We start from the raw sequence: 24,753 nt of genomic DNA on the forward strand, positions 1-24,753 counted from the left end.
AAGCACTAAAACTCATTAGACAATTTAAAGAAAAACACCCCAAAACACTTGAAAGCTAACGCTTAAGAGCCCACTCTGAGGTTCACGAAGGGCAAACTCAGAAAGTCAGAGCTTTAAGAAAACTCTAAATGTTCTCTACGCACCAGCCCTGGGGACATACTGTGGAGTGTTCTGTCCCCTAGGGTCCTTGTCTGTGCTTGCCCGAGTGGTGAGGACCATTCAGATCCATGGCGGAGGCAGGCCAGCCAGACTCCTTGGCCATCTGTTCACAAGACAAGTGTGCAGGATGGTGCTCTGGCAGGCAGCAGAGAGTCCCTCTGGGCCTATGGGCTGCCTTTCCTCCACTGGGTCTGTCTCCTGGGGCTGAGGGCAGCCCCAAGCAGAGGAAGCCCCAGTGTATGTACCTTGCTCAAGAGTGAGAGAGAGTCAACAGCAGTCCCACAAAAAGGAACATGAAAGAAGAATGGTGGTTTGCATCCCACTTGGTACATTAAAGCACCACTAACGTAGTCTTCAAAAGCACTCACTGAGCATAGTTTACATGCAATGAAAGAAAAACACGGGCTCATTAAATATCATCTGATGACTATGACATCACCTATCTGTGGGAATTTCAAGTTGGGAGGTATCATACTCCTATCCCCAAAAGCCCAGAGGCAATGTATGAAGTTTCAGTTTAATGAACGCTCTATTTCTATGAAACATGCTCTGAATACACAGATTTAATAAGACCTATGACAGTAAGTACAGCTGTGGGACTGGGGCTGGTTCATGTATCACCACTGTGTCTGATGTTTCCATGGTTACCACAAGTGCACACAATGCCAATCAGCTTTTCCCAGACAGCCATGACAGTTCACGACTCAGCAAAATGCAGAAAGGGGATTGCTGGTTTTAGTTAGTGGTGACGTTTTAGAATATTGACATTTCTAAAGTCATGAACTGAAGTAACTTAAAACTTGAAGAAGTAGTTCTGTAATACGCACAACACAAATATATCTTGTTCTCTTCTTTTTCAACTCTGTTCTAAGCAATCCTATCAAAAGATGACACATAACATGTACCCAGCCTTCTTTCAAATATCAATGCAATTATCAGGTGAAATTTATCATCCATGTGTCAGAATGAAGAGTTATTGGCTGAGCCTTTCCAGAGTCCTCCAGCTCTGGCTCTTCTGCTCATTTTCTCCAGTCACCTGCCATCTCCCCTACTTTGTCTGTTTGCTATTTCTTTTTCCCCTCTGTTTATTGCTTCCTCACATCCCCAAAGTCTGAAGGAAGGTGTTCTCCATGTATTTGGACTTTCTCCACGGACCCAATTATCACACGAAAACTGTAGTCTCCTAGCCAGGACTGGCTATGTAATTTGTGGGGCCCCATGAAAAATCAAAATGCAAGGCTCCTTATGAAAAAATTATGAAGAATTTCAAGATGGCAATGGCAGAGCATTCAGTCAAGCACAAACTCTTCTGAGAGTGGGTCCCTGAGCAACTGCACGGGGTGCACATCTGGGAAGTGAACCCTGCCTGGCCCTCTAGGAACAAACTCTCATTCCCCTCCTGTACTGTTACCTGCAAGACAGACACCTTTAGTTCCACTTTCCACCGCCTGAGAATGGACACTGAGTTAACCACCTGCCAAACGGACAGGCATTCCCAACATCTCCACGATGACTGCATTCTTCTCTTTCTTCCCATTTCTGTTACTACCACCCTGTACCAACACTTACGATCTAATCCCTTCAACAGTCTTTGGTTTGGCTTGCTTCCAATAGCTCATGTTGCACGTCATCCTAGACACAGAATATAATTCCTAAAATAGATTTGTAATATTGTGCATCTTGGTCACACTGACAATACACTTTTCTAGCAAAATAGGATGGGGTCCATGGAATAGCAAATGTATAAGAGCCCCTGTGTAAATATCCAGGGAAAGTACATTTTCATGGTTGGTGAAGTGGTATTTGTGTTGTACTTTCAGAAGCACAGATTATAATGATTTGGTGGATATGCTGAAAAGAAGTATTTGCAATTAGCAAAAGCACAATGCATCCAGAGACTCATCAGTATAACTCAAGTCAATTCTCTAGACATTTAATCATTTACTTAATCACCCCAAGCCCCTTATCTAGGCTTGCACACATATACCTGATAACACTGTCGAACATACTGAGGCCCTTTACCGTAAACAGTCTCCACAAATAATGAAATTACTTTTCCGAGGCCAGCAGACACTGCCCTGATTTTACCTTCTCTTATACATGGTCTGTAACAACAAAAGGGTAATTTATATTTGGTGGGAGGAAAGGGGACAAGGAATGGATATAATTTCTCCTTTTTTCATGATCCATAGTGAACTAAACCTTTTCTAATTTAAAAAAAAAAATAACATCCCTTTTGGGGGAAGACATACACACAAGAAATTCTACTGTCAAAGCATGTTTTTTTCTTATATTACCAAAAATAAAAACTGGAAATAGTTTGATGTATTCTTACTACTTTATTTTATATGCTCAAACTAAAATCTAATTCTTACTTCGTTAAAATTGGGAGCAGAAATATGACTACTGAACACCATGGATAAAATATAAGGGTTTTGCACTAAAAATCACATACACAAAAATCTTTTTTAGGTCTGACTTTTTAAAAGCCTTTCTAAATTAATGTGTAATTCTGAAAAACTTCCTTAAGAAACAGTGGCTCTAAGATTAATAATATATTTAATCTGGCACATTACACAAAAATACCTGCTGTATAAACATGCAGGGTTGAACTGCAAATAGGACTCATCATTCATACACTCAACAGCAATTCTGCTGTTAATTACCCACTGGGAAGGTATGTTATGTCAGCCTCCATAAACAGACATTCTACCCAGATAATTCTGTTTTTCCTTTAAATGCCACTAAAATACATCTCAATGTTCTCTTTTGCAGGTTGGCTTAACTCTTCCAATCAATTTATGATGGTTGCTTCTCCACTGTTCATGTATTCAAGAACTCCTCAAAAGAACCTAGCATTTGAAATTAAGCTCTGTATCTGTAAGAAATAGTAATGCATTCCCTAATTGCTATAATCATGGTAGGATTTCCCCAGTGAAAGTTATTTTGAATCTGGAATTGAAAACATAAGGGAAAATAGAAAACAGGTACTTACTACTAATCGCTGAACAATTTCCCTGATATCTTCAGCACAGTTGTCTACCGAGGACAGGAGGACACATTCTCCTCTTTCATAAAACACTTTGATACTCATTAATCCAGATGTCCACCCAATAACATCCCGGCAGGAACAGTTAAATACAACATTCTTGGAATCCTTTTCAATCAACATGATGAACTCATTGGAAATCCCGAGAAGACATTCAATGTCAGCAGACTGGCCGAAGTCCCGTGCTATCACATGCCACATGATGGCTCCAATGCTGAACAAGTGGGCATCCTTCCTTGGCTTTACTTTCTCCTTTTTCTTTGCACCCAGTGTAATGAAGCTGAACTTCACAGAGGTATCCACAGTGGCAGTTGTGACAAAGTTCTCCGCCAGATCTTTCAAGTACTCTTGCCTCGTTCGAGTGGCCATTGCTCGAAACTTTTCCGATTTATGGGCTGCATTCTCTGCGTTGATTACTTTGGCTAAAAGGAAGTCCCGGAACACGGCTGACTTTGGAAAAGTTACACCTTTGGGAATCGGTGGGCCAAATGGTGGCACATCTTTTGATCTGGAAACTCCAACACTGAGGAAGTAAAAACGGAAACAAAATGAGATAAGCTATGATACCATAAAGTGTATCTTTCCGAATTTGGCATATATACACACTTTCAACTTACCTGGTCTATTCTGCAGACTCTTATTCTCCTAATTTCTAGATACCCAGGGTTTGTTGTTGTTTAAGCAAAATGTTTTAAACTTAGTAGACAGGAGGTGTAATGGGCTGAATTCTGTCCCTCTCAAAATCCACATGTTGACAAGATAACCCATAGTTCCTGGGAATGTGACGCTATCTGGAGAAAGGATCCTTAAGGAGGTGACTGAGTTACAGTGAAGCCATTAGGGTGGGCCCTAATCCAACAGACTGGTGTCCTTATAAGACGAGAAAATTTGGGCTTATAAAGAGATACCAGGGATGTATGCACACAGAAAGAAGACCATGTGAAGACACAAGGAAAAGACAGCCATCCATAAGCCAAGGGGAGAGACCTCAGGAGAAACCAACCTTTGCTGACACCTCGATCTTAGACTTCCAGCCTCCAGAACTCTGAGAGAACAAAAGTCTGCTGCTTAAGCCACCTAGCCTGTGGTATTAGTACAGCAGTGCTACCAAACTAATATGGGGGTAACACATCCATAGCATGTGGAATAAGCAGGTTGACACTCTATAACTCTGTGGGCTGGTTACCACAGGGAAAAACAGTAACGCTTCCGACCAAAGTGGGTTTAGCCCAAGTTAGCTGCAAGGAATTCAGTGACATGGGACAGAGTCATCATACTTACAAAGGCCAAAAATTTTAAGTGTCACTTTTTTAAAGGAAATGCTCACTTGGTTACATTTTGAACATCTAAATGAAGGTTTTATGGGAGCAAAGTTTTAAGAGAACTCAGGGACTGAAGAGATCAAATGCATAGTGTTAATAATGAGCATCTTAATCTATTAAAACCAGTAACGCTCCCCTACATCAGAGAGTTGCTTTAGTTATCTCATATCCTTTTCTGAATAAGATAAATTATAGAGTGGACTAATGAATTAACAAAGGAAGGATTAAGACGAGTGAGTGAATGAATGGATCCGGTATCACTGGCAGCATTGAGAGCACCCCAATTACTGAGTAGCTACCACAGACCAAGAATCTGTACCAATCCCACATCTGCCCAGGCTGACGTTGGAGTAAAGAAAGGAAGCAATCTTTGTTTTGTTTTCATCATTGTGGAAAATTCTAAAAAAAGTAAGGAAAAAAAACATTCCATCCAAATTTGTTCTGTCAGATGCAAACTCTTCTGAAATGTGGTTTGTTAGACTTTAGAAAAATTGCAGGCTCTCTCACTTGTGCTTTAATCTGCAATCTCTTCAGCAGCGTTAATTACCTGTAGCGGCAAGACAGACAGCTGGCTAGATGGGGCCTTCACCAATATGAAAGGGAAGAAATGACTGCTTTGCTTTGGGACAGATACACCAAACTCATGAATAGCACCTGGTGGTGCTTTACGGTAGTATACGTACTACACCAGAGGGTATGTGTGTGTGGGAACTTGACTTATGTCCTTAAATGAAGGGAAGGTCTTTAAAAACATCACAGAGGTTGACGCTGCCAGGGATCTACATCACGTGTGGCCCATTTTCCCCTCACCATTATCCTCAGGATGGCCATTCTAGACTGGGAATTAGTTTATCCCTTAAAATCCCCCATGTTAACTCTAAGAGAGTGGTCCTAAAGCTCCTGTTTGAACTTGTGATTAGTCTAATCACACCCTGTGGCTTCTCTTCTCTACACTGTCAATGAGCTCAAAGGGCCTCTCTGTGTACTGCAACCTGCCCTGCAAATATTGGGTACGATAAACCAGTGTATCACTGCTCCTAAATTTGGTTCGCTCTTCCAACAATGAGTATGGATTTCTAGCAGTATTTTAACGCTGAGGCAGCCAAATGTCATCTGGCACTCTAGTGCATTACTTCTCTGCATTAACTCGGTAGATCTCATGCTACCCTCTGACTGCAGCTTGTATGCACTTAAGCTACAATGTCAGAGGAAATTTCTTATATCTAAATATTCTCCACTGTGGTGTCACATAGTGAATAAGAGAGACATGGTGACTCCATTATGTACTAGAGAAATTCTTCTTGTATCCAATTATAGACCCTAATATCTACTTGGAGATTCTTTCTACAATGTATGCCATATTCTTGTTCAATAAACTGTATTCTTGCACATCTCAAAGTTGTACAAGAAAAGCAGCAGAATGTAAGCATGGCTATTCCATGATTATGATATTCTGGGTATGGGAATCAATTAGAAATCCTTGATTACAAAAGCTCATATGATCCTTAACATTCCAAATAGAGTCAAGTTCAGAAGAAATATTCTTTTGCCAGATTCAGATAATTCCCAATGTGTGGAAACGAGAACTTATATCAGAGCTCCTTATTTCACCCAATGATTCGATAGCATTTATTAATGATTTAGGGGCCTTAGATATTTAAGGCTCCTCCAGCAAAAGCAAACATAGAAAGATAAGCATTCCTTAATATGCGCATGAAAGCGTTTCAATAAAGCCTGCTGGCCAAAGGACAATAAAGAAAGGTGCGAGGAGCAAACTGGAGTCAGCTAACGGGAATCCAGCTCTACCACCTCCTGAGTGACTGAGCTAACGATATAATCCCTCAGTGCCTTACTGCCCTCATCTGTAAAATGGAGGGTAAAGTAGTATCATACCCAAAAGCCCACTGTAACGATGATAGAAAATAATGCACGTAAAGCTTTTATTACCCAAATTGTTGCTGTTACTGTCACTATTACTATCATAGTTGTTTTAATAAATGATTTAAGCCTGTCACCTAATTTTTGTCAGAAGATGTTACATATTAAATTTTCTTAAAAATGGCCGTCATCATTTTCTGTAGATACCTCTCCACTTTTAATTCACTGTTAGCTACCAAGCCTATTCTCATTCCGTTACTGAGCGTTTTGTAGAGTTTATCTTGGAAAGCACATAAAAACATAAATCCCTCAAAGTCAGCTTAACATTGGCTACAAATTAAAGAGTCTTTTATAAAGAAACAGGCACTTTGTCATGTCTGCTTTTTAAATATTTTCAGGCTAAAAGCGAGATGTTTCGTGAGGCTTTGGGTGTGTTGCCTCATTTCTCCTAGTTCCAGGGGACCCTGCATAACTGCTTGAGCATTCTGCTGAGCTCATGGGGGAGGCCTGACTCCCTCTGTAGGGTGGGACTGTGGTCTTTTGCTCAGGCAGGTACACCTGATAGGCTGCACACTTTTCATTAGAGGAGGTGATCTCAACCGCGCAGCCCCTTCTGACAGCTGTAAGGCCTATGAATTGGCGTTGGTACTGAGGGTCTACGTCAGCAAGAATACACTGCCACTCAACACCCGTACAAAGCTCAGGAGAAAAACAGCTTTCACGGGAGGTTGCCACCCTGGATTAGGACACAGCAAAATTTAAGAAAGCTGTTGAGCTGGACTATATCATTTCCTTGGAAATTATTTTAATACATTTATTTCTCCACTGGAATATTTAGAGGAGTATCACATGAAACAGACCAATAAGGTGGTTTTAGAAAATGTGGGCGTGCCAACCTTATTCCAAGAGACAGAGTAAGGACAGTTTCATGAAACGTTATGGAATTAATGTGACTACAGGATTACTCAAGATTATTATTGATTGTTTAAGAAATACTAGCGATGTTTTTAAGCAAGATCAATGAAGCTGATGAGGCACTTCCAAAAATGTAGGCAACTGAACTGATGTTACATTTGAATCTCATTAGCAAAGGTTAATTTAGTAACAGCAATGTGATTTCTTAAAAACTAATCACTCCATCTCTGAATGATTGGCATATGCTATCTTTATCACAGAAAAAATGCGATGTACTTTGTTTATATGTAAGATATCTCTGTGGTGTTTTCAAAAACATTAAATACATTCAAAACATTTAATTAGATTCAAAAATATTTAATTAAACAACTCAGTTGTTTAATTAAAACCAGAAAACCTAAAAGAAATAAACTGAACAAGTATTGCCTATCTTTACAATTTTTCCTGCTAATGAACTACCTCATGATACAAGCATAAAGATAGCAAGTAATTTAAAATACTTGATTTGACCTAAAGATAGCTACCCATAAAATAACACCAAATACAATACAATAAAGCCTTATATTTCAGTTTTCCCAACCCATTAGTAAGGTTCATTTTACTCTTCAGAATTACCATTCGCTGGATGAGCTCCCAGGAAAAAAGGCTAACTCACCAGGTTTGTACCAATACTATCTATTTTAAGCCTATCATTTGTATAGAGTAGATACTACATTCTTTCAAATATCACTTTTAAAAAGTAGTTCTGAGCATTTAGGCCAGTGGTCTTAAACCCAGATGTGTGTAAGAATGACTCTGGAGGAAAAAATAGAGATGCCAGGTGTACTGCATTAGAACACAGCACAGTAGAGCCATAGACTAGGGCTATGTTTAACACGGTGACTGGGAGGTAAAATTCAGGGTAAGAACTGCTGGTTTTCAGATTTTGTTCTAAGATGGCTTGGGCATCTGTAGGGTGGGATGTAAATTGGCAACTTCTCACAGAGAGACAAATTTCTCTTTTGCCTTTAGGCAGTAAGCTCTGTAGTCTTCACTTTCTTACAAGGAATAGTCATGTCTCTGAACTAGGCCCAGTGGGCAGCTGAATTGGCAACTACTGTTTTAAGATGATAAATGAAAATAACCTTGGATGAATTCCAGGAACTCTAATAGGTGTTTTACATAATTTAAGCTATTTATTCATCATAACCACATACTGAAGTAGGTACTATCATTACCATTATCTTTAATTTTAAGATGAGGAATCAAATGCTAAGAAAAATAAAATAAGTCACACAAAGCCCTATGATAAGTGGTAAAGCTGGTTTCAAACAAAATCAAAGACCCATTGTTTTACCAATACCCCACATGATATGATCACTTGGCTGCAGTTATTTCCTAACACAGAGTCTGGGAGTAGCAGTTAAGCAGAAAAGCAGGCCTTGTCAGAGCCAGTCTTGGGATTCCAAGGCATGCACGTGCCCTTTTGAAGTCACCCAAGTGTCAACTCCTTGTTTCACCAGCCCTGCAAAGATCCAAGATCTTTGATGAAAAGAAATGTTTTACTGCCACAATACTTACTTCTCCTAGATAAGCAGTTAACTAGTCACTTCATCCAACTCAGAGGAGGGCACCAATTAAGCTATTGGTTCTGGCTGAAGTTTTTAGGAAAAAACAGAGGAAACGTGTAATCCACCATTTTAAAGTGCTAAGCATTTCACTTTTTCAAGGGGGCAAAATGGGAAGAAGGCAATTATTTCTTACAGAAAGTGTCTCAGTAATTAGAAAATCATGAAGTTGGAAATAATAATTGGCAAACAAAGATACTTTTGGGAAAAGATGCCCTGTTGAAACAAACCTGGGAGAATGACAGATCAGCAATTACTGACTCACCTATAACACACATTTTCGGTACATGGATTATGCACTTTGACTATGACAAAGACATGCTGAAAGTGAGACCGGATGCTTTTTGGAGTAAAAGGAAGTGCCCCAGGCTCCTGGAAGACGATGGTCACGATGTCATTTCCTATGTGCCTTTTCCTCAGTAGCTGTGGTCAAGAAAGTGAAGAGTTACAAACAAGTTTTTCTTTAAAACAAAATATATAAATATATGCAATTCGCTCATCTTTCAACTTGAAGGAGTGATTTTAAAAAAGCACAGTCATTCTTTGGAAGTTAGTGCTCCTAAATTTGGCATAGAAAAAGCAAAATGGGCTTCATCCAAAAGACCCACGGTAAGAAAAGCCTAAATATTTATCTCTTTTATTTTAAAATTCAATTTGTACTCTCTCTCTCCTTTTTGTCTTTATCCAGTTCCTTTTTTTAGACCCCTAAAATAATAGCACATCAGAGCTCACAATGCTTTAAAAAAGGTTGTAGGTTAAGCTCCGGAAGATGAAGTCCAAGACAGGGTACAGGTTTGCTGAAAGGTCCTACACTATCATACCGGCAGGCCTCAGCTTCTAGCCTGTGCTCCCACAGTAACATGCATTTTTGCAACAAAAATACAGAACACGGTCATTTTGGTGGGCAATAATACAAACCAATTAAGTGAACCCTGGCCATTTAAAATGTAATTCAGAAACACAGAATTCCACTGGATTAATAATCAGAAGCCCAATCATTCATAATTTTATAAATCATAAATCTGGCAGGGGGAATGACGCTCAGAGCAGTAACATTTGAACAATGCCTTTACTTTTGATGTTCCTTCTGCCAAGAATGCCCCCTTCACTCCAGGTTTCTCCCAGACAATGCAGTTGTCTCTGTAGATCCCACCTCATCTGAAAGAAACTTCCTATTTCCCAGGCCTATTTCTATTACACTGGTTGTTGCACGGTCTTCTAACGGTTGGTTTACTTCTTCTGCATCAGGTCATAACCTTCATGAGGGCACAGAAGTGTCATACTGACTTTCGGTTTCCTAGTTTCTAATGGTGTGCCAGGCAAAGGAGGTACCCAATACACATTTGTTTAACAAATAAACAAATAATCCAAATATACATTTACTGACACATCACATCATGCATTAAAATTGTGACCACTTCCTTCCTATGAACACATGCCCATAAATCCACATAAAGGCACTCTGTCAGCTTATACAAATGAAGGCATAGATCTGAGCTCTCAAAGTTTGTGATCTTCAGTTTTAATACATAAAACAATCCTTACACAACTTGGTGATGTCATTGCTGGAATGTGACAATCTCAGATAGTAAACCTCTTTTCACTAGCAATATGAAAGACCACGACTTTACCCTTAAATTTATTTGGCACCTACAGCACATATTCCACGTAAAGACCATTAAGTTCAACTTTTAAAGCCTTTTAAACCCAGATACAAAAAGGATTTCATTGTCAGGTCCCTGACTTGTGTGATTTAGCATGATAAAAGGCCTGGAAAAGTGGGAATGAAATGTTCATTCTTTCAGAGTTTTCTACAGGCCAGTTAAATTGCTGATTCATATGCTGAAAAATTCCTACTTAAATCCCCATGGTCAAAGTTATAAACACACAAAAATCATCTTACTGTCTGAGTGAAGTTTGGAAACATATATTAATACATCATAATACAGACCCAATGAGCCACCTCACTTAAAAATGTGGTTTTAAAAAAGTTTGCTAGATATTTAAAATGTGCCATTTCAAATGCATGTAAATAATCAGTGAAAACTATATTTGGCAAGGACATTCTTTGCTCCTTTCTCCCAAACTTGAAATACATGATTCATATGTATTGTAATAAGACAAGGAAAAATCAGGAATAGTTTTTAAAAATATGCCCATCATTGTGTTCAATGTATTTGTAGACTACAAAACACAGCAGTTCACACTCTCCTTTATTCAATGCCCTTGAAACACAGGAATTCTCAGACTGTCAAAAGATGGAGCTCACTTTGGCCAAGGCCAGGCAGTGAGTTCAGCACCTCCTACTTCCTGAGTGACTGCCAGTGTGGCTTCACGTTGGCTAGCCCTGTCAATTAAACACAGGGTGCAGGGAGGGCCTTGTTAGTCAGTGCTTCGTGGCTGTTAAGACTGCAACAGCAAATTGGACAGTTATTCCAATTTCTTTTCCTCCTGAAGGAAGATGTTGGGTCTGATTCTCTACTTCACCACAGGACTATTTAAAGCACAAGTTAAAGCACAAGCTAAAGTCTGGTTACCTTGACAACATGCCAAAGCACTGTTGTCCCTTTCTAGACACATTCTTTTGCTTTGTAAAATGGGCCAAAAAATGTTTTTAAAAGTCTAGTTAATTTAGTCGTGGCCACATAATGCACTTTGTAGGAAAAAAATAAACCATTGGGGGTGGAAACAAGGAGATTCATTAGGAAGTGTAAAATCTAAAGCTCTTTGAAGGAGAATAAAATAAGAAAAATGAACACTATCCATTAGTAGGATGCTTGAATTTGTTTCAGAGATTAAGAAAATAATCTGGAAAATTAACAGAAATATTATCCATTTTTCTGTTTTAGGACTTTGTCAAACATGAAATAAGTAATTTCTTAAACTTCTTAAAGGCAAATGTTTTCTTTAGTAGTTTATGCTTTTTTCTAACTGGTCAATGAAATTCTATACAATCAGAGTCTGTAAATTGGGAAAAGGGAAGGCAAACCAGAAACAAACGCAGCCTGGCAAAACCGGATGGCACTATTTGTTTGAGGGAATTACAGGAATGACATCTTCTGGGGCAAACTTCTTTCTAGGTATGCAAAGCTAATTACGATTTTCAGTAATGTCAAGAGAACCAACTTATTAGTGCTTTCAGCTGCAACAGGGAGTTAATAAATATTGTATTAGATAGATTTACATAGTCATTTCTACTAAATTTCTAACTCTTGATTCCAGCTGTGAAACAGGAATAAGCTCTTGTTATGACAAGGAAAGAGAAAATGTGAGTCTTCACCCAATTCCATGGCAAAAGCATATAGATGCTACAGAAATACCATTTACAGCCATAGGTTTAGTGTCAGTTCCTTAAACAAACCGGGATCTCACAAGACCGGTTTCAACTTAGTGCAAAAATACAGTAAGATAGAAGGAGTAAGTTCTAATTATTCGACAGTACACTAGGGAAACTACCATTAACAGCAACTTATTGTGTATTTCAAAATAGCTGCAAAAAAAATTGAAAAGCCCACAAAAAAAAAAAAAAGGGTTGGCGGGAAAAAAAAGCCAAATAACCCGAAGGGAACAAAAAAAAATGGAAGCAAGGTTCAAAAAAGAACAAGGAAACCCAAAAAAAAAAAAAAAAGAAAAAACAAGGGAAAAAAAAAAAAAAAAATTTAATGAGAGGAAAAAACTCAAAAAGCAAACTGAGAAGGAAAAAACCAGGAAGTGAAAATAAGTATCAGATAGCACACTTGGATGAAAACCGAAAGCTGAATGAGATAGTATCTGCTGGCTTCTATGTATACGGGCTCATTTGTTAAATTATTATTTTTTTAACCCAGTAAGACAGAAACAAACTGTTTTGCACCTAATGCTGGGGGAAAGCAGGCTGTACAACACGAAAGAGAACAGTCAGGATATGATTCAGAAGCTCGTAAGAGTCAGAGAAGAGGAAGGTCATCTGAAGTTGGAGAAGGCAGGTCTCCAGAGAAGGTCTTTAGAAAGAAGCAAATCCATATACTCTAAGAAAGCAATCACAGGTTCTCAATCCTGATCCTTGGGTTTGAATCTAAATCCTGTTACTAAAAAGGGGGCTGACAAAGACTCCTCTGACATGACTGATCCCTTCCTACCACTCTGACCTCATCACCTGGCTCCTTACCATCTAGACAGCATCTTGTCCCTCCTATAGGACAACTGATTCCCACCCAAGGAACTTTGCAGTTCCTAATCTCTTACCTGGAAAGCTCTTCCCCTTCACCCGGAGGGCTGGCTTTTCCTCCTTTAGGGAGAAGGCCCTAATTTTGCACTTATACGTACACATGCATGTACATAAACACACATATCCCCTCACATACACTATCCTCAAGAGTTTGCACCAGTGGTTAGAATTATGCCTTGATTTCTAAGAGACGTATAGAGTTTCCTACGGAAAAAGTTAATGTAGAAAAGCATTCTAAATAACAACTAAGGAAGGGCAACTTATATACCTTACTACATAAATACAAAAGAAAGAAAAATCTTGCCCACCTCCTGCAAAAAAGTGAATGTTAGTGAACTGTTCTTACTTCTGATGGGCAAGAAGAGGATATTACATTTAATTAATGTTTGAAGGATTTGTCACTGATTTACCATTTCACATAATCATGATATTTTACCAATAACAAGAGTAAATGTACAAATGAGTTAAGAAATGAACACTTTGCAAACAAAGAAACAAAACAATCTAAGAATGCAGATTTTTAAGGACTTCATAACAAAGTAAAGATGATAACAGGATTGTGCAGATATAAACATCTCTTTCTTCTTTCTGACACTAGGCAATACCAACCCTCACTCTAAGTAACGATCTTTGTGATGTAGTATAAGTATATGCTCCTACTTAGGGTCTGGGAATAAAGCTACTCATGGAAAACTAAATAAGCATTTTATCCTCCCAAAATATTCTACAGTATTATGCACAGGTGAAACCAAGTATAGTCAGGACCCAAGGGTTCATAGCACTTAGTAAGGCAGGATGTTCCAGTATTCACACGAGTCCTTAGTAACACCGACTAGGGACTTAAGGAAGTACGCAAACTCTTTAAGGCAGGAGCTTACAATCACCCTATCCACTATGGAGAAAACGGCTCCAGGCTTAGCCCAAATGTAACATCATTACCTCTGTAGTGTCAAGCCCATTACTAGAATAAGACCAGTATCCTTTAATTAGCATCTCAGAAACCTAGGGGCTTGGTCTTACTCATTAGACACCTCCATAAGGCAACAAGTACCCCTTCACAACAGAGCAGCTAAAATGTTACGCATACATTAAAAAAGAAATAGGTTACTGTGTGCCAGGCACTGAGGCACCTCTACTTTATATGCCTACTTTGAAGAAAGAATTTCTTTGCCAAAGTGAAGTTTAAAGCTAATTTGTGAAGTTCTTCCCATTGATGACATCCCACGATGGCTTAACCATGACCTGTCTCCAGGGCAAGCAGAAGGAAAGCACACAGGGGAAGAGAGCCCTGGGAAAAGTGGATGGACTGCCAGACAGATGCAGAGAGACTTGCAGGACTTAACTTTTGAAGAGAGAAAATAACTCCAAGAGCAGAGTTTCTTATCACTCTTTTGGTCTACTGAGTTTTTCTACGCAAGAGTCAGAGACCATTGCAAAGATTAAAGCTCTTTTGCAACTGTGGTAAACTCTCTGAAGACTTTTAATACATCCTGGAATCGGCATCCAGCTTGATTTATTACAAGAAGGAACACAAGAAATTAGATCTGATGTGGACGAGTCTGGACCAGTTAAATGGTGACAAACTGTAGTGTAAGCAGCCAAGGTTACAGGCATAATTCATGTAGGGGCCAGTTAACTTTGCTAAGTCCTGTGGCTTCAAATTGCACTCATGAACCCAGCTGGTCATTTCAGACATTTCTGCCTTTGGTATTAACATAATTTGTGGGCATGGTTGGGGAGGGTGAGAGAAATGGAGTCAATACAACTCATAACAAATTTGGAAAATACATGTCCCAAGATTGCAAGTGGCATTACTTATCCACAAACAGAACATTCTGATGACAACTTGTGATTGCAAAATATTAAAATGTCAAAGAATAATTTTCTGAAATAATTGATAAATTTAGTCTCTCACTTTCTTAACCATTCAGAATCTTAGTTTTTCATAATAGATCTTTAGCACTGGATACAGGAAAATAAAATGCAAATTAAGTCATCCAAAATATGAGTGGCTCGATATCTAATGAATTATAAAAGAATAACAACTAAAACTTAGTTCCATGCCTGGAACTATTTTAAGTGCTTTACATGTATTAATTTGCCTAATTCTCTATCCCTAAGAAAGGTTCAGTCATTCATTCATTAATCATTCAACAAATGTTTGTTGACTTCTTACCATGTTCTGGATACTGTTCTGGGCACACAGGGACACTTCAGGGAACAAAACAGATACAAATCCCAGCTTTCACGAGTTTATAATGTATAGCCTCAACTTACATGGACTTTTCTTTTACTTTCCAGTTGGGGAACTTTAGCACACACACATGCTCCTCTACCCGCCAGTTGCATCTACAATTTCACTGCTTTGCTGTCCTGATTTTTGTGCGCACATTTTTTCAAGGCTAGTTTCAGTGAAATGAAGTCAGGTACACAAAACTCTAATGCCTACAGATTTTGATTACTCTTCAATGAAAGGGGGTGGGAAAGCCAGTTTTGAGTTCTGGTAAAAGTAAAGACTTCAAACCTCTGGAGGTTGCCACATGTGAAATGCCAGGGCCAATTCAGCCTGAAGTCCAATGACTCAAGTAATTAGGGAACTGGAAGGGCTTTGTGGTTTGAATACCCGATGACGGGGGTCAAAAGTCACTGGCTCTATTTCTGCTAAAGTACTGACAGATTTTCTTGGCTTGAGTAAGCCCTATCAGTTTTCTGAGCAACAACTCCCACAGAGTTTAATTACTGAATGATTCACAAGTATTTGCTGGACAACTGTCCTGGTCTAAATTAAGCCTCTTAAGATCCAGTGAATCTGTTTGGCATTATTGCAAATAAATTTTTGAGAGTTAAAATCCCTTAGGTTAAAATATACATAAATACATACATGTGATCTAGTGATTTTAAGTCTATCTTTAAAAATACACAGATGTGTAAATCTAGAGATAGATTTTTTTGAAGGTGGTAGGAAGAACTATGATTATTAGAAAACACTAGAAAATTCAGAAAGGACAAGAGATTGAGATAAGCACGAGATGGAAAATGGCAAGAAAACCCAGCTAGCAATTACTATGAGAAGAGACTGGGGACCAGGAGTCTGCTTTCTCATCCTAGGTGGAGGATCTTAGGCTAAGGTGCTTCTTCCAACTAGTGATGGGAGAAGAGGAGGTAGTTGGCTGGTTTCCTCTTTGGGAAAAAAATGCAGAATTAGACTAAATATATATACACTTTTATGAGTGTTTTTAAAAGAGGAAAAATTCTCTGTGACAATTAAATTTCACTCATTTGACAAATACCTATTGAGCAATTCCTATGTAGTCCTTGGTACTTTAATATATTTAGAGCAAAGGAGTATCAGTTAAGTGACATCCAGAGAACTATCTCCTAAATGTGAAAACAAACTTTAACTCTGGATTTAACCTAAATACAATCAAATCCCTAAAATTAAATTATGTCAACGAATCAGTTATAAGATCCCAGTAATTCACAAGCTTTTCTGTAAACAAATCTTCAGAAACTCAAGCAGTCAATATTCTTCAAAAAATCTTCAGCTTAACATGGGCAGAGCCCAGAAGATTCTAAACAAGATGTGAAATGGAGCCTTAGCTATATCCCATAGATCCTCTATCCCAAACGTAGGTCCTTTGCTATCTCAAGTGATCCTCCAAGTCTTCTCAAGCTCACAGTAGACAAAGCATTTCAAATATTTTTAGCATAAGATAAAAATGGCCATAATTTCTAGTAATCTTTGTAAAAAAAAAAAAAACTTGCTCGACCAATTTTACAGTTATACCTAAAAGTAAATTATTTTATAATGATTTATGCATCATTCAAGTTTTCAAAGGTTCTTAATTCTTACTGAGTGGCTATATTCAGAGCATGATGCACTCTGATTTTTTTCTCTTTAAAAGGGTCAAGAAATTTTGACCAGTACATCCATTTAAAACAACAAAAACGAAAAGGAGAGGAACAGCTGAAAATAGCCCCAGTAACAACTGCAAATAGTATTCTCTATAAATGAGCTATTTACCCATACGCAAAAACCGAGGTCAGGTCAACATGGTTGGCCTTTTCGTAATTAACATAGTTGAGACAAGTTTCTCTTAAGAAAAGATTTTGCCTAGCAAGCAATAAATCTGAGTGCAGAAGAGTTTCTAAGTTTTATAAGAAAAAAGCGCAACAATACGCCCTTTAAAACCCAAATAATCCCAAATGATCAAAGAGTCAAAGATGATTGACGCTCTTCAAGAAAAACCCTCACTGATTCTTTGCAAGTTCTAAATGCACCAGTATCATCGTGGGCCCACCTCAGATTCCACACTCAGGGTAAAAAGCTCCAGGCTGGGGAGGACATACCTGTTGTCTGTTGTTGGGCATGTAGGGAAGCAGGGTTGACACGTGGAACATGAGTTCATAGTCTTTGTATGTGGTATAGAGAGAGTGCGTGCCCGTGGAATCAGCTGAAAACAAAGATGAATTACAGAAGCAAGGTAAGCCACTACAAAATTAGTGCTTTAATATTTAAAAGGTTATTGTTGCAAAAACAAAAAACAAAAACACCAAGCTCCACCCAACCAGAATCTGGACAATGCCCTTCAGCTGTCACCAAGCACTGTTACTACCACCTCCCGCTCCAGGACTGCGGACTGAGGGGCTCCTTTCCTTCTCCACCGCTCTCTACTGCACCTTCAGTTTCTTTGCTTTTCTTCTCTGTTCTCGCCCTCACAGTGTGGATTTAGGTGATCCACTGAAAGCGAAGTGCTTTTGCCACCAAGTGCATAGGTGAGCAGTGGAGGAGAAGCTGGTGCAGGTCTGGGTGCAATTATCTGAAGGGTGTGACAAACTGGCAGATGGCCTGGCCACATCCATGTGTGCATGTGTGCGTGTGTGTGTGTGTGTGTGTGTGTGTGTGTGTGTGTGTGTGTTTTACAGTTAATTCTTAGTTATTCTTGGGCACTTGATCTTCCAGAATCCAGAAAAATGAAATAAGATTGATTGAATATGGAAATGAAAACAAAAAATGTTATTTAGAATATGTCTTTCCCTGAATGTAATTAATTTTTTTTCTCCTTTCAACAGGAAGTACAGTGATACATCACGTGAATGAAGAATATGGAGAATGAATGTGATCACTTACAGTATATTATCCAGCGACACATATGTTAAAAAACGATGACATTTGAACTCCTATTAATCATAAAACTATTCATCTTTTGAAAAGGAGAATGATTCTTTGAAAATTCAAATTCCATCTGTATTATCAATAAGAGTATCTCAGATTGAGTTTCACACACTGAAACTAACCTGCTGACTATAAAACACTGAAGTAATTTTGGAGTAAATTTCTGAATGACTTTTTGCACATGGATAATGAAGACAAAAAGATATACAAAAAGGAAAATGTAAATGGCATTCAATTTCTTTGTCAATTCTTGATCTATACATAGTCTTATTTCTTTACTTTTTAATCAACAAGAAACAGTGTTGCTAACAGCATTTATTCCATTGTGTTTGTTGGGGAAACCTCTATGTAGTCATCTTAATCTTTTTTTAATCTAAAAATCTGAATTTTTACTTTAAAAACACGCAACCATTCAACCTTCATGGACTTAATATTTTCTTTCTGAACCCTGTAGTATGTCTTTCTTTCCAATATTTATATCCAATACAGAAACAGACCTGAAAACGCTCTAGAAGAAATATCTCATAGAGATCTTAGACGCTCCAAAGTCATTCATAAAAGGCATTTTCATGAATAAGGCGAATAGTTAGTGTTTACATATAGTTACCAAGAAATTAATTTACAGATGGACAGAGAGAATATTCATCTAAAAAGTTATATATAAATCAGTCCCAAAATAGAAAAAAAATTCCTTTTAACTATTCATTAAACACACATTTGTTATTTTCAAAGGACTTCTTAGAAAGCCACATTCCATTTTAATTCTCTTGGCTCAGAACCTTGACAGTGAACGTGGCTCTGGATGTGAGCCAGCACAGTCCCACGGCAGGATGGATGCTCCTTCCATGAACAATGGACTCACTGATGACAAAACCAAAGGCTGGATGATGAGAGGGCCTGGTACATTCAGTGACACCCATCACAACACTGCTATCGGGGTGGTTCAAATTCGGAAAGAGAAATGCTGACTGATATTAGGTTTCAGATTTAGGGAATTGCAAGGAAGAAAGAAAGATGCACTGGCCGGGACGTGGGGAGGGGGAGAACTACTTCTTAAAATGTGATAATAATTTGTCTATCTCAAGCCATACTAAAAGAGGAATTTCTAAAATTAAATATTCTGAAAGTTTTTATGTCAAATATCAGCCAGATAATGGACAATACACACTAACAAGGCTTGTTGTTCTGGGGTTTGCTATAAATATTTCCATTCAAAAAGGGATACAGGCTATCAGTTTTATCATTCTCTGCACCTAGCTCAATAAAGGCTTTCCGTGGCTGGGATTCTGTACTCTGCTCTAGTGAACAGAGCATCTTAGTGGCTCAAATCCTCTATGTTCCTATCCCATTTCATTTTATGTTCAAGAGAGAAACAACCCATTTTAGAGCTGAAAGGGAAATCCCAGATATTCTAGCCCAACATCCTGAGCTTTCCTTGTGAGGAATCTGAGGCCCAGATTTGACCTAAGTTTTATGGGCAGACAGAGTTCTAACTAGAACTCAAGTCCCCCAAATTCTAGAAGGAAGATTTTTATTTGTCTGTGCCTCAAAAGACGTAATTTTTATCTGACCATTCTCCCATACCTAATTCTTACATATCTCCTCTCTACTAAAAGAATATCAGACTTCTTCGCATCTCACAGAATGCCTTGCTCATAAAAATAACTTACATATTTATTATTAAAGTCAACATATCAAACTCTAGTTGTTATGTTCTCATCTCCTTGAGCTAAGGTGCTTATACTACATCTGCAATGTATCAAAGATAAGGCCTACGTCATAAAAATGTAAAGCCAATGTGAATTCTGTATGTAGGAAAATACTTGGATTATCTATGTTGTAGTTTTACAGACGACACAGATCAGAAATTCTTTAAATGTTTTCTCAATCCAATCCACTGAAGACAGACGACACACAATCACAGTAATAGTTCCCATCAGCAGTGGTTTTCCTGGAGGGACATCCTTAAGGACAGAATATCAGCATCTCTAGGGGGTGCATGGTTCTTTACGGAAAAGAGGAGTTCGGAAAAAAAAAGGAAATCAGAGAAGATCTCATTTGCCTTTCTTAAAATATATGGATATTCACATTTTGGGTACTATGAATTATTTCTGAGGCATGGGCATTATACATATTAACAGTCCAGCTCCAGCCCTGGCGTGTGCAAAGGACAACTAGGGGCCCCATGTGTGAGTTTATATCATCACAGGGGCTTGTGAACTATCCTATAACTGCTACTTTCAAAAACAGGTCTAACAACAGAACTGACTATAGGTGCCACCCTCATCCAGATGGAGTATCAGTGATAGTCACAAGTTGAGTAGACTTAGGAACAGGGCTTGGCGACTAAGGAGAACAGAAGGCAGGAAGACATGGCATTAGGCCACCTTGGTTCCAATCACAGCTCGGCCACACCCTGACGCTCCCACACAGAAAACTTCCACATCACCATTCCTTCTAGGAGTCGTGTAAAGAAGCTCCTTCAGATCTTCCAAGTTTAGACTCTCTGTTCATCTCTTTTCACTCAAAGAGCAAGCACTTGTTTGATAATAAGCCGAATTTTCCAATACACATCAAATTACTCTGCCTGGTATTTCAGATACTCATAGCAACTAAATAACAGCACAAAGATAAAATACATAGAACTTACAGACATTAGGAAAAACATGATTATCTATGTGTAGCTATTAGACAAATTCATGCATCCTAGGAGGGCATAAAGCCCATGTTTTGGATTGGCCAGTCAATCTGTCACTGAACAGCTAGTAGGCGCCCCACTCAAGGGGATCTAAATAAAATCCTTGAAAAATAAGATGCATTAGCCAATTTTTTTTTTTTTTTTTTTTTTTTAAATTTTAGATCCAGGGGGTACATGTGCAAGTCTGTCATAAGGGGATATTGTGTGAAGATGCATTCGCTTTTTAACCACTGCTCCACCTCCCTGGTTAACATCATGAATCTAGAAATGAACAAAATAAGCCCAATAACACAGCATGAATGGATGTGTTAATATTTTGTCTCTTAGAAATAAATGCAGTGCTCGTCCTTGGTATACTGAAACAAGGGTATAATCGAAGAGGTTAGGGTAAAAGAAAGAAGAAAATATTAAACAATTCTTCATGAAACACTGGGGAATCTCTCTGCTGGTGTTACAAAGGAAAAAGAATTGACCCTTTGAGCTTACAACGTGAAGCATATACCTCTTGAGAAATGTGTTTCCTTTGTTCATCTGAGGAAATCTAAAGTCTATTCCAAATAAGCTTTCTAGGCTGCTTCTGGGGTCGGGAACAGGAGGGCATGTGATCACTTACTTGGATTTACGCAGCATGCCTGCCTTTGGAGAATTAAAAATGTGCACACACACCAACATTAAACTTACTCTTATTGTCCAGCTGAGCTCGATATTTACTAAATCCTTTCAGTCGGACTCTCTGGCCCAGAAGATCAAGGAATTCTTCAAAAGCTGGTCCCGCCGTCTCATTGTTGTACATCTCTTCCTCCGTGCTCTGGCCTGCCTTGCAATAAAGGATCCCGATCTTGTGCTGAAAGCTCAGCTGAAATGGGGGAGAAATATAATTACTTGGCAAAGCGTATCAGACAAGCTAACTTCCAGTAAAATTAAAACTACAGAAGCTGAGAATTGTTCTAGGACAGCATGCCAGAACAATTCCCATGAGTGAATAAGCAAAAGAGTAGGCAACTGCCACTGTGTGAGATGCTACAAATAATAACCCAGAAATCCCAGAATACAGCTGGAGACATGTCAGAAACCCTAACAAATTAAATGTACGGCTACGGCCATGTGGGATTTGCCAGGTTTCCAAAACGGACAGGAAGTCAAGGTTCAAGCATCTACTTAAAAATAGAACTGTGGAAATACTTAATCTTATACACTTCATATAGTAATTAGGATGATCTTCTAAGTTGGAAAGAAAAAAAGGCTACAAACTTTTAAAAGTTTCTCTCTCTAGTAATACCTTTTACTTCTTTATTTGAATTTTATGTATTTCTTGTAAATATGTAAGACTATAAGGAAAAAACAAACCAAATTAAGGTCTGGTAAGGGTAGAAATTCCAATGGAAATTGTGATATATGTATATAAACATTAAAATGTTTCGTTGCCATAAAAAAATAACTCTGGCTATACGATTATATTCATTTGTTACATTTTTTACTATCTTGAAAACATCTGCTAAATATGTGTATTTATACAGTGTACCACAAAGAATCTAATAGCAATTGAGGAGCTCCTGCTGTAATCCTATCTTACAGTCAATGCCACGTTCATGCTGGAAGCCCTGGGACTTCCTCCCAAGACCAGTAAGAAACTGGAGGCATTTTTATACCTTTCTTATGTCCCCCAAAGAGGAACTACTTCTCACTCATGCAATCAGAGTTCTTAATCTTACTACCAGCAATCTGAGCCTGAAAGGCTGACAGATTATCAGACATTGCCAATTCCCGAAAGACATCAATCCATAACACTGTTCACTTTTATTATCAAGCTGTAAAATAGAGCCTTTAATCAAAATTCATAGCTGACTCTCTTAGTAAAATAAGGCAAAATGATACTCATTTCCCTTGAGCAGCAAAGTGATGACAGCAGTCTCATCCATATTATTACCCTAATGACAACACACTATGCAAGAAAGGCATGCGACATCTGCCTGGGTGACCTGAGCAGACATCAGGAAACATTTACTGCATGCTGGATAAACTTAAGAGTTGAGCAGGTAGAGTCAACTACCCATATATCCTGAATGTATTCAGATCTCGACTAAGTGCTGAGAGACTATAAAAGGAAATACCACCTGTTTACAATCTGACTGAATCAGCTACCTACACTGATGGATGCTATGGCATTGCAGTTCATGGGCGTTGGGACCCTGTCAAGGCCAGGAGATCCCCAGCTGCACAGCGAGGAAAATGATCTGCACCTTGAGTGTGGGGATATGAGACGGTGTGCATATACTACTCAATACCTAACATTATGAGTTTATTGAGCTACTACTTTAGCAGGGTCAAGAAGAAAAATTTCTATTCACCCAGAGATTGAGGAATCAATGTTCCTGATCAACTCAATTATCCAAATCAATGAGATACCACATTTACTGAGAACAGACAATCATTTTCAAAAAACATTAAGTACAATAAAAATGCCTAACCTCATTTTATTGTAAACATTATTTGCTCCTGAGTGACTCAGAAGACATTTCAGGATCTTAAAGTGCATCAGAGAAACTACTATGATTACCAATTATTACACAGATGTTGGTGACATCTGTGATTGTTGGAATCTATATGAATACTACAATGTGGCCTGAAAATGACCCCTACTTCCCACTGTGGACAACGATGTTAGTTGACGTCTCTTCCGCTGTGAGAGGAGAATTTCAGCCCCCCAGTTATTTGGCCCTGGCTGTAATTAGAGTCTACCAATTAATACCGCAGAATACTCACTCACTCCAATGCCTGTGCATCTCAGTGCCCCCTGCTTCCTCTGCACCCAGTAGAATTGCTGCACCATCATCCTCAGCCTCAGAGGTCATTCTGCCCCAGTGGCTGCTGTCCCTGTTTGCTCATCCTCTGCTCCTTTACCTGCTGCTTATCTGAGACCACTGCCAGTGCCATGTGCCACATCATCTGAAGGCCACCTTTGTCTCCATTGCCCCAGGACACAAAGGCAGCTTGCCTCAGTCTGCTCTGGCATCTCCAGGAGGAAATCCCTTCCTCTTCTCTTCTCCCATCCAGCTCTTGAATGGGGAGTCCTGGAATACAGCTGTTTGGGAGCCCAGGGTGTGCACGGTATGCTAAGCAGAGCCATCAGCAGCCTGGCATACTTCCTCTCTGACTCGGAGAGTCTTGTGGGCTTGCTATTTCTGTGAACTCTCATTCAGGCAAAGGCCAAACAACTGGACAACTGACATTTCATGAGACCTCATTACTGACTGTTGTACTGTCAACTTCACACCCCTCTCTTGCCAGCCATCGGACACACCAGCCTGTGTCAAGATCCTAACAGGATCTAGAACAAGATTTGCATTTCCATCTAAGAAGCTCCTGGGCCCATGGGAATCAGTGGATGTGACTAAAGCAGATTTCAAGGCCCTCAAGTGTCTTAGGACAGCTGCCATACTCTGACTCCAAAGAAAACACCTTGCTACACACGTGGCATGGCACAAGTTTACCACTCACAGGTATTTGCCAGTCATGCCTACTTTTGACCAGTTTGCTAGGTGAAACTTAGGAGACAGAAATAACTCCAGTGAATCACAGTAAAGAACTGTAGCTTGTTTATAACAAAGGTGATTCCAGTAAACCAATAATGAAATCAATAATGAAACAGAATGAAATGTTCAGTAAAGATATCCCTCTCACCAGAGTCTCTTTCAGAAACCTGGAAAACAACTGAAATGTGGTATCAACTACTAAATACTCC

The 24,753-nt window shown here is 38.9% G+C and overlaps 1 protein-coding gene across 1 annotated transcript in view; it reads right to left on the minus strand.

Annotated features, from left to right (window-relative positions):
- Nucleotides 1-24,753, minus strand: part of SIPA1L2 (signal-induced proliferation-associated 1 like 2) — a 241,689-nt gene that overhangs the window by 63,561 nt on the left and 153,375 nt on the right. The window contains exons 5-8 of the mRNA XM_011997316.1: nucleotides 21,693-21,867; nucleotides 17,488-17,591; nucleotides 9,196-9,353; nucleotides 3,155-3,731 (exon numbers count right to left, since the gene is read on the minus strand). Of these exons, the coding sequence (XP_011852706.1) occupies nucleotides 3,155-3,731; nucleotides 9,196-9,353; nucleotides 17,488-17,591; nucleotides 21,693-21,867 (1,014 nt within the window). The remainder of the gene's footprint in view (nucleotides 1-3,154; nucleotides 3,732-9,195; nucleotides 9,354-17,487; nucleotides 17,592-21,692; nucleotides 21,868-24,753) is intronic.

The sequence above is a fragment of the Mandrillus leucophaeus genome, unplaced genomic scaffold (assembly GCF_000951045.1).
Source record: "Mandrillus leucophaeus isolate KB7577 unplaced genomic scaffold, Mleu.le_1.0 Scaffold537, whole genome shotgun sequence".
NCBI classification, from domain to species: Eukaryota; Metazoa; Chordata; class Mammalia; order Primates; family Cercopithecidae; genus Mandrillus; species Mandrillus leucophaeus.